Here is a 17,589-nt window from a genome sequence, read left to right as displayed (position 1 = left end):
AAATTTGCTATCCTTACCTGATATAGAGACAAAAAACTGCAGGTGCTGGAATCCAAAATAGAGACAGTCAGGAGGCTGGAAGAACACAGCAAGCCAGGCAGCATCAGGAGGGACAGGCAGGAGGCTGGGAGAACACAGCCAGCGAGGCAGCATCAGGAGGGGCAGGCAGGAGGCTGGGAGAACACAGCCAGCCAGGCAGCATCAGGAGGTTGGGGGAACACAGCCAGCCAGGCAGCATCAGGAGGTTGTGGGAACACAGCCAGCAGGGCAGCATCAGGAGGTTGGGGGAACACAGCCAGCAGGGCAGCATGCCAGCAGGGCAGCATCAGGAGGTTGGGGGAACACAGCCAGCAGGGCAGCATCAGGAGGTTGGGGTACACAGCCAGCAGGGCAGCATCAGGAGGTGGAGAAAGGTCTGGAACAAGGGTTACACCCGAAACATCGACTTCTCCATCTCCTGGTACTGCCTGGCTTACATGTGACTCCTGATACATTGCAATGTGTTGACTGCCCTTTGAACATTTAGGGATGGACAGTAAATACTTCACTATTTACTGATGTTAACATCATTGTAAATGAATAAAAAGGAATAGATGAGGGCTCATCACCACCTTGTCAGAGAGGGACGAGAAATGCTGACCTGTGCAACGGCACCCACCCATAGGGAACTGTAGAGAATCTAATCTAAACCCATCCATAACATAGGAATGAGTGAATATAACATGAAGCAATAGGATGTGGTGAAGGATGCATCAGGTTTCCTTGATTGGTTGTGTGTATGCTAATAAAACAATGCAGGTTGTGATCACTCAGAAAGGAGATTAACTTTTTGTTATTAGGTTTTCAGTACACAAAGTATGGATGCCGTAGAAAGACTGACAATAAAGTGGTTCATCGTAACTTCTGTGATGCAGATAAGAAACCAAAACCTATCCGCAGGATGTGTAACCTGCAGGAGTGCACATTGCCTGTGTAAGTACCAATTATTGTTGAAGTCTGCTCCATTACCTCCCTATGTAAAACAAAATCTACTCTTTTTAAAAGCACAACCTGTCATTTCTTCACAAAGCTGGTTTGTTTCCCACTTACAGCTGGCTGAATGCACCGGGAAATCGTTCTCTCTTTAGAATTTAACATGGATGCCCCCATCTTGGAACCAATGGTTCTTAGATTCACCACAAAAACAGCAAAAGGCTTAGCTTTCCAGTGTTTATTGGACAGCCGTGGAGGTGAAGACCAAAACTTCTGAAGTTTTTCACAACTATTTATGACAGATGAAAATGCTTTGCTTCCATTTTGTCTCAGCTGTGGCTGAAGTCCTCGCCAAGTTGGCATGAGGCAGTGGCACAACACGCACAAACAAAGAACAAAGAACAGTACCGTACATGAACAGGCCCTTCAGCCCATCAACGCTGCTCCGACACATGATCCTTGTATAAATTAAAACCTTCATGCCTTTATGTGGTCCGTATTCTGTCTATTCATATATCTATCAAGGTGCCTCTTAAATGTTGCTAATGTATCTGCCTCCCACCTCCCACATTCCAGGCACTTACCATCCACTGTGTAAAAAACACTTGCCTCTCACATCTCCGTTAAACTTGCACCCTTTTAACTTAAATCTATATCCAGTAAATACTTCACTATTTACTGATGTTAACATCATTGTAAATGAATAAAAAGGAATAGATGAGGGCTCATCACCACCTTGTCAGAGAGGGACGAGAAATGCTGACCTGTGCAACAGCACCCACCCATAGGCATTTCTACTCTGGGAAAAAGACTTTGACTATATATTATATCCATGCCTTTCATAATTTTGTAAACTTCTATTAGGTAACCCCTCATCCTTCAACATTCAAGTGAAACCAAACCAGGTGGTTGTCCAATCTCTTCTCATAGCTAATACCCTCCAATTCAGGTAACATCCTGGCAAGCTGTTTCTGTATCTTCTCAAAGCCTCCACATTCCTGATGAAGGGCTTATGCCTGTTCCTCGGATGCTGCCTGACTGGCTGTGCTTTTCCAGTGCCACACTTTTTGACTCTGATCTCCAGCATCTGCAGTCCTCACTTTCTCCTCCTCATCCTTCTTGTAGTGTGGTGACCAGAACTGTACACAATAAAGTTTCCTTTATGCAGTGTGACTGGTGCTTGTCACTAGATGTGGTTTCCCAGCTTTCTGTCATAACTGCAGCAGACATTTCTGGTCTGAAAGAGGCTGCTCGGCTGATGAATGAGTGTGATGTAATCTCCAGTCCTACTCGTGCGGATCCTGCACCTGATCAAATGTAAGACCCACATGCTTTATCAAGGGGGAGGGGGATAGGGAGGGGGATGCAAGGGGTGAAGTGGGATAGAGATGGGAGGCAGTATTACTTTCATGGATTGGATGGGAGACCAGCACCTGCAAGTGGTTTTGAATATCAGGACCATTTGGAAATCTGCAGTGGAGTTCATGCCAGTTTGTTGGTGGGCAGCTGCGAGTGTACTGGCTAAAATTCCTGGCATAGCTAGGAACTCTTCCAGATGGATCCGGCTGGTGCAGTAAGGGGGTGGAGAGTGGCTTCTCTTGCTGGGAAAATGAGTGCATTGTGAAAAATTGGATGGAATCCTAATGCTTTGAGTTCCACACCAAATTGCGATCCCTGAGAGTTGATCCATTGACCTGTTGATCCAAACTTGAAGTTTTGGCATATTTTATATAATAATCCAACCAACAAGTTAAGCTGTCGCACATTAGTCAAACTCACCAATTCTTGTCCAGAGCAAAATCCAGGTCCCAAATTCCGAAGATTTGGAGCATTTTTTTGTGTGTTTGTGCTTAGGATTATTGTGTGTTACCATTACCGATCCAAAAAATCTGCTTTCTTTTCTAATTCATTCCTCCTGTGGTCAGAACCATGTTGTTTTTTGTTGAGTTGGGAGTTTGTGCATCTTTTTTGATTTCTTCTCCCCGTGTTCATGTTTAACCACGCACCAAGAATGACAGAAACCAAAAACAGCAATCAAGGTTTCCAGTCTTTGTCAGTGCCTCACTGAACTTATAATGATGGAACAGAGAGGAGCTATTAGTGTACCTGTCTGGATGTTTCTGAGCAATATGATTAAGTCCATGACCTCCACATTATGGAACATGTTCAGCAAGGGCTTATGTTCCTAGTATTCTCGATCCCTTTGTTATCAGTTTGGTGGACCAGACATTCTGATTCAGCAATGATTGGCTTCCACTGGAGCACAAGAAAATCTTTCCTAGGGTGATGACAGCACAGAATGAGGCCATTTGGCCCATCACATTGTTGCTGCGTCTCCAAAGGAACAGTTTACTGAGTGCCATTCTCCTATGCTCTTGCTGTAGATCTGCACATTTGTCCTTTTTGAATAGTAATCCAGTTCCTCTTGAATACCTTAATTGAATTTGCCTCCACCACATACTCAGCAGCATGTTCTGGATCTCAACCACTGACTGTGCAAGACATTTCTCCTCATGTCTCCATGGCTACTTTAGTCGATTATCTTAAATCTGGGCACTCTGGTTCTGCATCTTTCCACCAATAAGGATACTTTCTCCCTATATTCTTCCCAGACTCCCTTCGATGTTGAATTCCTCTGTCAAATCTCCTCTCCACTTGACCTTTAATAATGAACATTTCCCAACTTTTGCAATCAATCTCCATAATTGAAGTTTCTCATGCCAGGAATCATTTTTGTGAATCTTCTCTGCACCCTCACTAGGACCTTCACATTCTTCCTAAAAAGTGTGGCACCCAGAACTGGATGCATTCTCCAGTTGAGACTGAAGCGTTGTTTTAAAGAAGTTTTAAATAGCTTTGTGGCCATTGTACTCAATGCTTCTTTCAATAAAGCTATATGCTCTATGCTTTATTAACTGCTGCCTTGATCTTTTCAGCTATCTTCAATGATTTTTGAACATATGTACCACGTCCCTCTGCTCCCACACCCACTTTAGAATTATACCCTTTGTCTCTCCATGTTCTTTCTAAAAAAACTTCACACTTCTCTAATTAAATTTCAAATGCCATTTACCTGTCCACTCACTAGGCTGCCTACATTTTTTTGAAGTTCACAAATGACAATTCTAGGGGGGTAATAATGTCACTATAAAGCAGGCGCTGACACATTTTGGAATTTAAATTCAGTTGCTTTTTTTTATAAGAATCTGAATATGAAACTCAGGTCAGGAATGGTGACCATGGAACGGTCATAGATTGTTGTGAAAGCCCATTTTGTTCATTAATGTCTCTTAGGGAAGGATATCCTCCAGCCTCACCTGGTCTGGCCTACATGTGACTCCAGAACCAGAGCAATATGGTTGATTTTGCATTGTCATCTGAAAATGGCATAACAGGGCCACTCAATTCAAGGGTAATTCTGGAAGAGCACCTTGTGTCTACATCCCCTGAAACAAGATTTTAAAATTATGCCCTGTACTGTACACCAACATCTAAAGCATTTGTGTATCGAGAACAGCAGGGGCCCTAACATCAACCTCAGTGGATCTCTTCCAACCCATTAAACATCCATGAACCACTGCTTTATTTTCTGTCACTCAGTTGAAGTCACATGTTGCTACTGTCCCTTTTCTCATGCTCTAACTTTATTCATAAAACTGCTGTGTAGCACTTGTTTCAGGGGATGTAGACACAAGGTGCTCTTCCAGAATTACCCTTGAATTGAGTGGCCCTATTATGCCATTTTCACAAGTTCAGAAAAGACACATCAGTAGCATTACCTTCATCAGCCCTCTCTGTTACCTCATCACAAAATTCAAGCAAGTAGGTTAGACACAGTTTGTCCTCCCTAAGTCAGTGCTAGCTTTTCTTCATTAACCTGAATTTCCTTCATTAACCTTGAGATCTGTGCAAATGGATAGTGAACTTGCTTTGTGTGGGTAACCTACTGGGTGTGTGAGTATGGGGTTTGTATACTGTGCCGTGTGTGTGAGTAGCAGTGCGAATCATATATGGTCTATTTGAGTGATCTGTATGAAATGGACATTTTAATGAATAAAGCCTATGTGGATAGTATAGAATTAGTTGTTGGTTTTGATTGTATATGGATAGTGTACTGGCTTTGTGTGGGTAACTTACTGGGTGTGTGAGTATGATGTATGTATACGAAGCAGTGTGTGTGAGTAGCAGTGTGAATCATATATGGTCTGTTTGAGTGATCTGTATAAATTGGACATTTCTGTGAGTACAGCCTATATGGATTGTGTAGAATTAGTTGTTGGTGTTGATTGTAGCGGTAGAAGGTGTGAAGGTAGCGTGTGAGAGGACCGTTCAGATAAAGTTACCTCTTTATCTCCAACCTACTATGTAACAGATATAAGATTTATTAAGCCGCAGTACAGCTGCCTATTCCATTAATGCAGTAACTGTGTTGATATCAATTCATGAAATGTTTTTAAACAATCACAGCTATTACCCTCCATTAATTTGTTCAGTGCATACCAGTTTGAAACCTTTCAGCAATCCATCGTGGTCTATTCCTACACTCCTTGTTTATTCAATGAAGTACTCAATAAAATGCATGGAATATTGCAAGGATCTCTAAAAATTAATTTTATTTGATATTACCCCATCTAGTTGGATAGCAGACGAATGGGAACACTGCACAAAATCCTGTGGGAGTTCTGGATACCAACTGCGTACTGTTCGCTGTGTGGAGATGACCAATGGAAGGAATCACTCAGTGCACAGTAAATACTGCACTGGAGAGCGGCTGGAGAACCGCCGAGCTTGCAATCGTAAACCCTGTCCGGCACAATGGAAGACCGGACCCTGGTTAGAGGTCAGTGAGCAAGCTTCATCTGAAATGGAAAGCAGATTCATTTTAAAAATGAATGGAATCATTAAATCCCAGGCCAATGATCATGTTACCGAGTTGCACCTCATGTCAAGGGTGAACAAAAATTAAAGTTCACCCACATTCCCAATGCAGTAAGAGTCATAGAGATGTACAGCACGGAAACGACCCTTCCGTCTAACTCCTCCATGCTGACCAGATATCCTAACCTAATCTAGTCCCAATTGCCAGCACTTAACCCATATTCCCCCAAACCCTTCGTATTCATAAACCCATCCAGATGCCTTTTAAATGTTGTAATTATACCAGCCTCCACCACTTCCTCAGGCATCTCATCCCTGTGTGAAACCGTTGCCCCTGAGGTCCTTTTTAAACTGTTGGGGATAGGGACAAAAATATTCAGTCAAAGACTCGCTCGTATCTATCCAAACTAAGGAAAATTACTTGCATCACACAAGCTTTGAGTACTGACTGTTTATTGGTGAGCTCACAAAGAGAGACAAGTCGCCCATGATGGTCGCAAGTCACTCTGACACGATTCAGAGACTTGATTGGCTATATAGGTTACAATCATTTAACTTTTAGCAAACTGTTAATTGAGCCATAATGAGTAAGTGGGCGCTTAGCCCAGTCACTAGCCCCAGTCACGTAGCTCTCTGGACAGTGCTAGTTGGTGTTGATAAGCAATAGATTCTTGTAAAAGAAAAACATTCCAATGCTGGGAAAGAGTTTACTATCAGGTGTTAGTACAACTACAAGTTCGACCACCTCACTAAACCTGGGAACGTACAAGCAGACACTAATATGAAAATTAAAATGGATTCCAGGCTTTTAATATGTGACAAAATGGCTGCTTGGCTTATAACTAATCTCCCACATAAACCTTTCTCCTCTCACTCTAAACCAATGCCCTCTAGTCCTAGATTCCCCCAAGCCAGGGAAAAGACCATGACTGTTTATCCTAGTAATGCCCCTCATGATTTTATAAACTTCTATAAGGTCACCCCTCAGTCTCTGATGCTCCAGGGAAATTAGCCCCACCCTATTCAGCCTCTCCATGTAACTCAAATCCTTCAACCCTGGCAACATCCTTGTAAATGTTTTCTGAACCTTTTTAAGTTTCACAACATTCTTCCAATAGGAAAGAGACCAGAATTGCACACAATATTCCAAAAGTAGCCTAACCAATGTCTGTACAGCTGCAACATGACATCCGAACCCATATACTCAATACACTGACCAATAAAGGAAAGCATACCAAGCGCCTTCTTCACTACCCTATCTACCTGCGACTCTACTTTCAAGGAGCTATAAACCTGCACTCCAAGGTTTCTTTGTTCAGCAGTGCTCCTGAGGATCTTACCATTAAGTGTATAAGTCCTGCCCTGATTTGCCTTTCCAAATCATAGTGCCTCACATTTATCAAACTTAAACTCCAACTGCCACTTCTCAGCCTATTGGCCCATCTGATCCAGATCCTGTTGTCCTCTGAGATAACCTTCTTCGCTGTCCACTATACCTCCCATTTTAGTGTCATCTGCAACTCACTAACTATACCTCCTATGTTTACATCCAAATAATTTATATAAGTGACATAAAGCAGTGGATCTAGTACTCTGCTGGTCACAGATATCCAGTCCAATAACCGCCCTCCACCACCACCCTCTGTCTTCTACCTTTGAACTTATTTTGGATCCAAATAGCTAGTCCTCCCTGTATTCCATGCGATCTAACCTTGTTAACCAGTTTACCATGTGGAACCTTGTCAAATGCCTTACTGAGGTCCATATAGATCACGTCAACTGCTCTGCCCTCATCAATCCTCTTCATTACTTGTTCAAAAAACTCCATCAAGTTAGTGAGACACAATTTCCCATACATAAAGCCATGTTGACTATCCTTCATCAGTCCTTGCCTTTCCAAGGGCATGTAAACCCTATCCTTCAGGATCCTCTCCAACAACGTGCTCACCACTGATGTCAGGCTCACCGGTCTATAATTCCCTGGCATTTCCTTACCACTTTTCTTAAATAGTGGCAGTACATTAGTCAACCTCCAGTCTTCCGGCACCTCACCTGTGACTATTGGTGATACAAATATCTCAGCAAGGGGCCCAGCAATCACTTCTCTAGCTTCCCACAGAGTTCTAGGGTATACCTGATCAGGTCCTGGGGATTCAAGTTTTAAAAAGACAAACCAGCTTTGTGCTTTCTCAGGCTATACCGACACCACATGAAAAGGAGACTGCGGTGTTTTCCCAATAAGGATAGCTATACCACCATTCACATTCTCAACATGCCCCAAAGGTAAATATTAGTACTGCTGAGGAGACACCTGTCACAATGTGACTTAGGGCAGTGACGATACAACTTTCACTGTATAACGTGAGGACACACATAAAGGTCAGTTATTGTGCAAAGGTGGGAGAGAGTTGGGAAAGCTGCAAGTCTGTTATTGTATAACACTGGGGTACAGTACCATACAACGTTAGGAGATACCACTGAATATAGGTCTGCTTTTGTTTCGCACTGGGGTACACAGCTAGTGGGTATTGATCCTTCAGTGGGAAAGGTGTTGCAAATGGATTCTGAGTGACCTGTGACTCCTGATATCAGAACAGGCTTTGAGAAGTCTGTGTTTGTTGGTATTGTTTTGCTTGCTCCTCCCATTATTTAGTTAAATGTAATTGTTTGCAGTGTTCTGTTACATGCGGTGAAGGAATTGAACAAAGACAGGTCAGATGTCGTCCAAATGACCAATGCGATGGTGAGAAACCAGAAGCTACAAGAGTCTGCAAACGTCCCCCTTGTGGTGGTATGTATCTGTCAGGATGTCGATTCATCATTTCAGGTATAATTAACCATCCATGATTCACTGCAGGTCTCCAAGAATTAAAAATTCATCTGCTGGAGACTGCTTCACGCAGCCCGGGAGAAAAGTAGTAGGAATATTAAAGCTCATGTTTCTTTTATACTTTACTTTGAAGAATTTTGTTTATTCATGACACAGTTATTGGAAATGGGGAAATAAACATTTAGTTGGGGCTCATGTGACGAAACTTGCAGGAATACACCCGAATGCAGTCAGCAACTTTTGTGTGACTCATTGCTTTGTGAACTAAATGGAAATGTTGTCAATTTTCCAGCTCTGAAAGAAATCACCAAACTATTAAAAGTCACATTTGTGACTTTTTAATAGTTTACGTTAGTAATATATAAATGCAGAAATCATTTTGCAACTGTCTTAATTAAAAAAAAGCTTGTGACTTTTTGTCAGAGAAGACAGTTGCAAAATGATTTCTGCATTTATATATTACTAACGTAAACTATTCTTTATTTATTCATACTGTTTGCCTTTGCCGTTGTCTCCAATTTAAAATCCATTGAAAGACAAATTATGAGTGACCTGTGACTCTTGATATCAGAACAGACTTTGAGAAGTCTGTGGTTAATGTTATCAGGACAGGCAATGTGGGCACGGTGACTGACCCATTTTATCTGTGCAGGCTATGAGGTGCTGCTGGCTCCTGTTATCAGGACAGATAATTGTGGAATGTTTTCGGCACTTCTTAATACCATTAGGTTTTCATTAATACTCTGAGTAGACAGCTAACATTATACGTTGTTTATTTCATTTTGTCTGTTATCCTGTAGAAATTAAATTAAAGATGCAATTCTTGGTCATTTTGGGGTTTAAAAAACATTTACACAATAAGCTAAGAGATCTCACTTATTTAGTTAATGTGAGAATCTGATGGTTCGAGACTCTTAGCAATTTGCTAATACATGCCCAAATGACAGCAATAAAACAGCTAAGATTAAAGAACTGAATCTCCTGAGCAACCAACAGTTAGCCTAGCCACATGAGCGCTGAATAAGTATCTGAGCAAGAACATTCAGGAAGTCCAGCTGTAATTAGCTACTTAATTAGGCTGTTTCCCCTGAATTCACCTTGCAGCAGATCCATCCCTGGGGTCTTTGAGATCATCAATAAGATGATAGAGAGAGCTGATCAATCAAGTTTGAAACTTAGTTTGCTGAGGAACTAAAAAGCTCATGTCTGTAAAAGTTACCATGAAGATTTTGGATTAAAAGGAACCCCAAGCTGGTTCAGTAATATCCATTAGGGAAAGAAGCCTTATGTAATCACTTGCTGCCAGCATGATGTACTTCATGGATTTTTCAATGTTAGCCCACGTTATATGTTCTGTAAAGAGTCAGGTTCATACTGAGTCAGGTATGTGGACGTGTGTTAACAGCTAGGTACACTAGTGTGACACCCATAAATTAAACATAGAATCTAGGTGTTATTCTTACTTAGAACAGTTACATTATTTGCATAAAACGCTCATTTACTGGCAGATTGCTTCCTTACTCACTGACTAAGTGAACATGAGTAAGGTGGAGATTGAATTAGGTTATGTTAGACTAGAATGCCACAAGCCATAATGCCATCTAGCTACCTTAAAGGTACAATGTCTTTCTGAGATCTGTGCAATAATACAGCATCTTTACTTTTCCCTTTGAAGAATAAGAAACTTGTTCTGATAAATGCATACAAGCATGTATACCGGTACAATTTCATTATACGTTGAGATAAATGCTTTGGTGGGCATACAATATGACCAGAACTAGTCCTTATCGTGACTTGGCTGTGTAACTTTGCTCTGCAGTGAGCTTTTTTTCTTCATTCATGGGATGAGTTTGGCAGGCTAGGCCATCCTTAACTATTTAGAGTCAGTTATATGAATAAACACATTGATGTGCCTCTGAAGTCACATGTAAACCATGTAGGTAAAGACAGCAGATTTCTTTAGCGAAATGGTGTTTTTCTAACAGCGGTCGACAATAGTTACATGGTCTTCATTAGGCTTGCTTTTCATTCAGAGTGTTTAAAATTGAATACAATTTCACCATCTGCCATGATGCAACTTGAACCCATGTCCCAGAATATTAATCTGGGTCTACAGTGCCACTGCCTCCCCATTGTCATTGTGGACTGGTAAGTATCATGTGTTATAGATATCTGGTTACTGCCAAATGTAATGTTTTTAGTAGCAGAGTCATCTGTATTTGTACAATGGACAGTTGATATATATTGCAAACGTTTCAGCTATTTTGTTGTATGATTTGACAATTATTTGTGACATTACATGATCTTGTACACAGCATCAGAGTTTTTTTTCACAAATTTATGTATTTCTACTAACATCTTGAACTTTAATGCTTTGTCCCGGTTCAGGTTGGATAATTGTTGCATGATCCTTGGTCATTCTCTTAGACCATTTTCTCCCTTCTTTCCAATATGCATCATGTACAAGTGGTTGGGTATGTGATTGAAGAAATGTGTGGATCTGTCTTTCAAATATGTGAGTTACTAGCAAGGGTAAAACATTGAGGAGGAGTTTTTAGATTTAGCATGGCTATCCAATAGTTTTGGCAAGGAGATTAACATTGAGCAATGATGGAATTTACCATGGGAATGTTGTGTACTGCAAGATTATTAGACTGAGGGTAGCAAGGAGAGAAGGCAATGTGTTCAAAACCCCATCACTTCCTGCATATGTCTTGGAAAAGTATACTAGTGTACTACAGACCATTGTCAGACACAATTTATTGAGGAATGCCAAACATACTAAATATGGCAATTAATTCATCAACAGCTGTTGTGATCTTGCGCCATGGCTCAGAAAAAAGTCTTGTGTGGAGCGAGAGGTTCTCTCCATTGTTGAGCTGGATGGAGTTGACATGTTTTACTCAAATTGATTAATTGATCGATATTCATATTGATCCCAGATCAGTTGATAGCTTCACGTACCTATTTCTTGAGCCCACGAGCCCTATGTGTATCTAATCAAGCACATCAAGCAGCGATTGTGAAATAATCACTTGTTTATCTTTGAAAATCATATACCTATTGAGTCCTTGTTTACTTCGGAATGGTTAGAGAAAGAACCTATTACTGGGGGATCGGCTTAATGTGTATAGGCCACTCACTGATGATGATCTTCAACTGTGCATGTGGTCATCATATCTAGCTTGCTGACTCTGTATTACTTGGCTATAACCAAAATGAATGAGATCAGTGTGGGCTATATCTTCGAACTTGGATTTGACAATATCCCTTAGGAAGTCTATCTTTGCCTTAGTGGGATTTGAAAGTAGGCTAAGAGCATTCAGAACAGCTACCTGTGAGCCTGGTTTGTCATATACTTTGAAATCGTGCCCTTGCAACTTCACAAGTAGATGTTGTCATTCAGTAGGTTGCATTATTAAGAGGTTTCTGACAGATCATTTCAAACACTTGTATGACCTGTATGAATGACGAAATGGTGACCAAATAGATATGTGTGAAATTATTTTATTCTGAAAATTATAGTGATAGTTACCCTATCTATTTTGGAGTAGTCTGCCTCTTGTCATCTTCTAATAGACTAAGATGTATCTAATTCCAATGCGGTAAACTTGGAGGGAATCATTACATTGAAAAATACATTTGGTGGAAGATATGTATTTTTGAGAGACTAAAAGATATGTTGGTGGTCATACTGCTGTGGATATAGTGTGTCAGGGAAGATACTTCCATTACAACATTTGAAATAGATGGAAATTAAATATTGAAGAAAGCAGAATGTTTTTGTGAATTACCATTGTTCTGTGATGTGGGCATTTTTTGGTAGGATCATGTCTCATAACCTTTGAAGGTGTGTTGATGGTGATCCCAAGAAATTGATATGGCTTCTGCCAATTTGATGTGTGTGTATGCATATATATATATTGTTCAACCCAGAAAAGTGTGAGGTAATGCACTTAGGGAAGACTAACAAGGCAAGAGATTTTACTGTGATAGAGTCAGAAATTCTCTCAACATTAAGTAACATTGAGATATACACTTGTGTTGCCAGAGCCTCCATGACTATGGGTCAAAGCTGGAAAATGGGATTAGTGCAGTCAGATCTTTTTAGACTTGCATGGACAATAATGGACTGAATGATCTCTGTCTGTGACTGCCATCTTTCTCCAAACTTCAAGTAATACAGCTACACAACCAATGTGGTGCTCAACTTTACAAATGATATTGTTTTTAGCCCTGAAATCCAGTTCCAAACAGAGCTCATCAAGAATGTCAGTGCTGCCCTTGTGAAGAGGGTGAATGTTGGGTTGAGCACCATCATCTTTCTGACCTAATGTTAAATCACCTTTAAAGTGAATGATAGAATCAGACTGGTCCGGGTAGACGTTTGTCAGGTTTCAAGGTAGTTGCAATGTTGTGGTTTGGAATTGCTTCCTTTGTTAATTATAATGATACGTAGAGCAATGATTAAAGTTCCTGCAGTATTGGAAAAATGAAATGTTCCAGGAGAAGCTGTATTGACATTTAAAATAGATATTACTAATGCATGGGATGTCAGATTGTAAGGAGGTAGCTTCTCATGAGTGGACAACACCATACTGTGCTAATCTCTTGAGTACATCGCGTGAAGATTGCTTAAAGGGATGATATTGGTAATTGCTAAAGTGTCATTCTAGTAGTACAGTGGATATTATCCATTTCTGTTGCGGGGTACATCACTTGGATGAAGGTAAAGGCTTAAATCTTCCTGATGGAATCTATATGGTGTGTCGAGTTGGGACTATCTGACTGGGTTCTGTAAACTGGGATGTTGCACTTAGATCTAGGATTTTCTTAACATCATAGGGTGCCTTCAGTGGAACCTGTTGGCATTGTTCCTTGGTTGGCCTTTATTCACATGCTGCTGTGCAGCCTTGTTGCATGTTGTGATTCTCCGAGCACTTCGAATTCTTGCGCATTTTAGCCCAATGTTCCTCGGTGGAACATAACTTCCATATGTCACAAAATGCGAGATTATGATTTAGTGGATGAGATGATCCACATTTCACACACAACTCAATCACTTCACTGTTCTTGTTGACAGGTACAATAATTATTGTAAAGTAATTGTAGGTGCTGCTGACTGATGTGGCAATGGAATGGAGAAATGCCTTTACTTGTGGGCTGGTGAATCTGTCGAATTCTCTACCACAGGAAGCTGTGGAAGCTGGACACTGAATATATTTGAGGGAAAAAAAAGACAGATCTCCAGAGGCTCAAGGTGTCAAGGGATATGGGGACAGAGCAGGAATGTGTTGTTGATATGGAGAATCAGCAATGATCACATTGAATGGTGCAGCAGACTTTTAGAAAATAAATTCTAAGTCTCTCTTAATAATAGCACCACTGACACTAGGAGGATATGTGGTGTGAACGTCTGTCTCCCAAAGCCCATTTTCACAGTTCCACTGTTCTCATACATCTCAAATAAGGAAATGGAGACTTTGCTTTGGTTATTATTTCAGTAATGATACCATTGCAATAGACACCTTAGTAAAAACACTAGCCCTTTGAATATTAATTAAATCCATAAACAATATCGACATGAACATACAGGCCAGAACCATCTTTCCCTGATGGACAATATAACCAAAGTTGTGAAACAAAGTCGTCCCGACGTAATTGGAAGTGTATATTGAACTAGGCAAAAGTGCGGACTTCAAATGCTGGCAACCAGAGTTTAGATCAGAGTGGTGCTGGAAAAGCACAGCAGGTCAGGTAGCATAGAGTATATTGAACTGTCCAGTTTCACTCCATTGGAGACTGGGACATTTAGTTGCTTGGCCACGAGATGTTTGAAATTTAATGCACATTATTCTGATTATATTGATTAATCTCAGAATATTCTACTCTCCTGATTTCATTTTATTTACCCTGCAGATGAGCCTTGCCTGCGAGATAAGTCTATATTCTGTCAGATGGAAGTGCTAGCTCGCTATTGCTCCATCCCAGGCTACAATAAACTCTGCTGTGAGTCGTGTAGCAAGCGCAGTAGCACCCTGCCTCCCCCCTTCTTCACTGGTGCTGCGGAAATAGAGGCTGAAATGGCAGAATCTGACCACAAGATGACACCAACTCACCCTCCTGATTCCACATCCAGGAGCAGAAGTTTGCAAGGCAGCAGGTTAGCCAGAGAAAAGAATACCAAGCCTAGAGCAGTCACTCCAGGACGAGGCAAAACAAAAGGCCCAAACTCTTCCCAGAAAAAGACACCTGCGGTTGGTTGGCCTCACAGATTGGTGGCTTCACAGTATCAGCCTCATTTATTTCAAGACGATCCTATTGCCATCGGCAACAGCTCCACAGCTACCCATGCATCAATTGGAGTGGCAGAGTCATCAGAGAGAAATGCTGCATCACAATCTCCTGAGGCAGAGACATGAAGTAAGGTTCTTGTGTCTGATACATCTGAGGAAAAAAAAACAACCATTCAACAAGAATCAATTATAGACATCATGGTGCACGTCCGATTTGAAAATGACTTTCTGCATTTTCAGTGAACCTAAACTGTCAATCTTTTCTCGAAAAAGAATTACTTTGAAGTCGTGAAGTGCTGGCACTTTGCTCCATGTCATTAAATTGGCCAACATCCAATTTTTTTTGGGATCACTTAAACAAAGACCAAAGATTTTTCCAATGAAGAGGAGATATCCAGGTTTGCTGGTGTTGCCTTTGTAAAGGATTATGACTACATTTTACATATCATCTGATGTTAAAAGAATCAAAGTAAGGAATCAAGTTGAGATGCTCAATTTCTTTGAGTTTACGGTGTCAAGTTGTTACAAATAGTATTCAGTCAAGTGTAAGTGAATTAGATATTATTTAAGGCATTTGCGGCTGTTCTGTAAATACTGTGTATGTAAGTCAGTATTATATTTCAAGTATGCAAATTGTTTTGTGAGTTTTTTTTTACCAATGTTACATAACCATTTCTAAATTTCAGTATATATTAGGTATTGAAAAACTGCCATGGACCAGGCAAGAATTACTGGTCCTTTTACAATTTTAATTTGGCAGTAACTACAGACAGATTTCCCAATCCTTTTGGTGCTAGTCAAAATATATTGCAAATCTAAAATAAGTGTTGATTTGGAATTACTCAGCAGGTCAGTATACACCCACGCAAACAAAGGTGTGTGTAGTTTTCTGGTGAACATTTACATTGAAAAGAGGATATCTGATGAGTTTCCTTCCAGGAAGCGATGGATTTGCTGGACCTTTCCAGAATTTTCTCTTTTTCTTTATCTTGTTGGGCAGATCAACAGTTTGTAGCCAGTTATTGACGCTGGTACGTAGAAACACAGCAGAGAGGAGCAGGAATAGGCTAATCAACATGATCATGGCTTATCAACAAGTTCACTGCTCTGAGCCTGCCCTCCCCACAAATTGCTTGATCCCTTCAGCCCCAAGAGCTGTAACTACCTCTTTCTTGAAAACACATATATTTTGGCCTCAACCATTTCCTGTAATAGTAAATTTCACAGGCTAACCATATTCTCGGTAAAGAAATTTCTCCTCATCTCAGTCCTAAAAAGTTTACCCCTTATCCTTAAACCATGGCTCCTGGTTCTGGATTCCCTCACCATCAGGAACATCCTTCCTGTATCTAACCTGATAGAAGACCAGTTAGGATTTTAAAGTTTTCTCTGATATCCCACCTCTCCACCTCCTTCTAACTGCCAGTGAATATAATTCTAACTGACTCAATCTCTCCTCATATATCAGTCCTGCCATCACAGGAATCAATTTGTTAAAACTTCATTGTGCTCCCTCTGTGATATCCTTCCTCAGTTAAGGAGCCCAAAGCTGCACACTGTATTCCAGGTGTGATCTCACCAATGCCCTGTATATTACAGCAAGACATCCTTGTTTGTGTATTTGAATCCTCTCGCTAAGAAGGCCAACATACATAGAGCATAGAACTATACACTACAGGAATGGGCCCTTCGGTACATGATATGGTGAACATGAAGCCAAATTAAACTAATCCCTTCTACCTACCCTTGGTCCATATCCCTCCATTCTTTGCATCTTCAAATGCTTATCTAAAAGTCTCTTAAAAGCCCCTCTTCTATCTCCTTCCACCACCACCACCCCTGGCAGTGTGTGCCAGGCTCCTACCACTCTCTGTGTAAAAAACATGCCCCTCATATCTCTTTTGAACATTCCCCCTCTCATCTTAAATGCATGCTCCCTATTTTTAGACAGTTCAACTCTGGGAGAAAGATTCTGACCATCAACCCTATCTATGCATCTCATAATTTTATAGACGTCTGTCAAGTCGCCCTTCAGCCTCTGCGCTCCAGAGAAAACAACCTGAGTTTTTCTAGCCTCTCTTTATAGCTCATATCCTCTAATCCTGGTAAACCTCTTCTGCATCCTCTCCACAGCCTCCACACCCTTCTTTACTACCTCCTGCACCTGATTGTTTACATTCAGCACCTGGTGCACAAAGACACCCAGGTCTTGTTCAATATTCCCCTCTCTCAATTTACAGCCGTTCAAATAATCATCTGCCTTCCTATTCTTGCTGCCAACGTGGCTAGCCTCACATTTATCCCCATTATACTGCAAGTGCCATGCATTTGTCCAGTCACTTAGCCTGTCCAAATCATACTGAAGCATCTCTGCATTCTCCTCACAGCTCATCCCCACACCCAGCTTTATGTCATCTGCAAATTTTGAAATATTACATTTAATTCCCTCATCAAAATCATTAACCTGCATTGTGAATAGCTGGTTCCAATCACTGCAGCACCTCATGACTCACCCATTTATTCCTATTCTTTGTCGCCTCTCTGCTAACCAATCTTCTATCCATCTCAAAACACTACTCCAATTCCATGCACTTTAATTTTGCATTAATTTCT

The 17,589-nt window shown here is 40.9% G+C and overlaps 1 protein-coding gene across 3 annotated transcripts in view; it reads left to right on the top strand.

Annotated features, from left to right (window-relative positions):
• The window catches only part of LOC122564950 (A disintegrin and metalloproteinase with thrombospondin motifs 3-like), a 258,075-nt gene extending 241,044 nt beyond the window's left edge, over positions 1–17,031 (top strand). For 2 of the 3 annotated variants that reach the window (XM_043720492.1, XM_043720502.1), the window contains 4 exons: positions 840–972; positions 5,608–5,812; positions 8,524–8,641; positions 14,600–17,031. In XM_043720492.1, the coding sequence (XP_043576427.1) occupies positions 840–972; positions 5,608–5,812; positions 8,524–8,641; positions 14,600–15,102 (959 nt within the window). In that variant the 3' untranslated portion in view covers positions 15,103–17,031. Of the gene's footprint in view, positions 1–839; positions 973–1,091; positions 1,230–5,607; positions 5,813–8,523; positions 8,642–14,599 lie in introns of those variants that run through there. The other variant, XR_006316046.1, reaches the window with a different exon arrangement.
• The last annotated feature ends 558 nt before the right edge of the window (positions 17,032–17,589 follow it).

This window comes from Chiloscyllium plagiosum, chromosome 2 (genome assembly GCF_004010195.1).
Source record: "Chiloscyllium plagiosum isolate BGI_BamShark_2017 chromosome 2, ASM401019v2, whole genome shotgun sequence".
NCBI classification, from domain to species: Eukaryota; Metazoa; Chordata; class Chondrichthyes; order Orectolobiformes; family Hemiscylliidae; genus Chiloscyllium; species Chiloscyllium plagiosum.
This window is presented reverse-complemented; position numbering and strand designations above follow the sequence as displayed.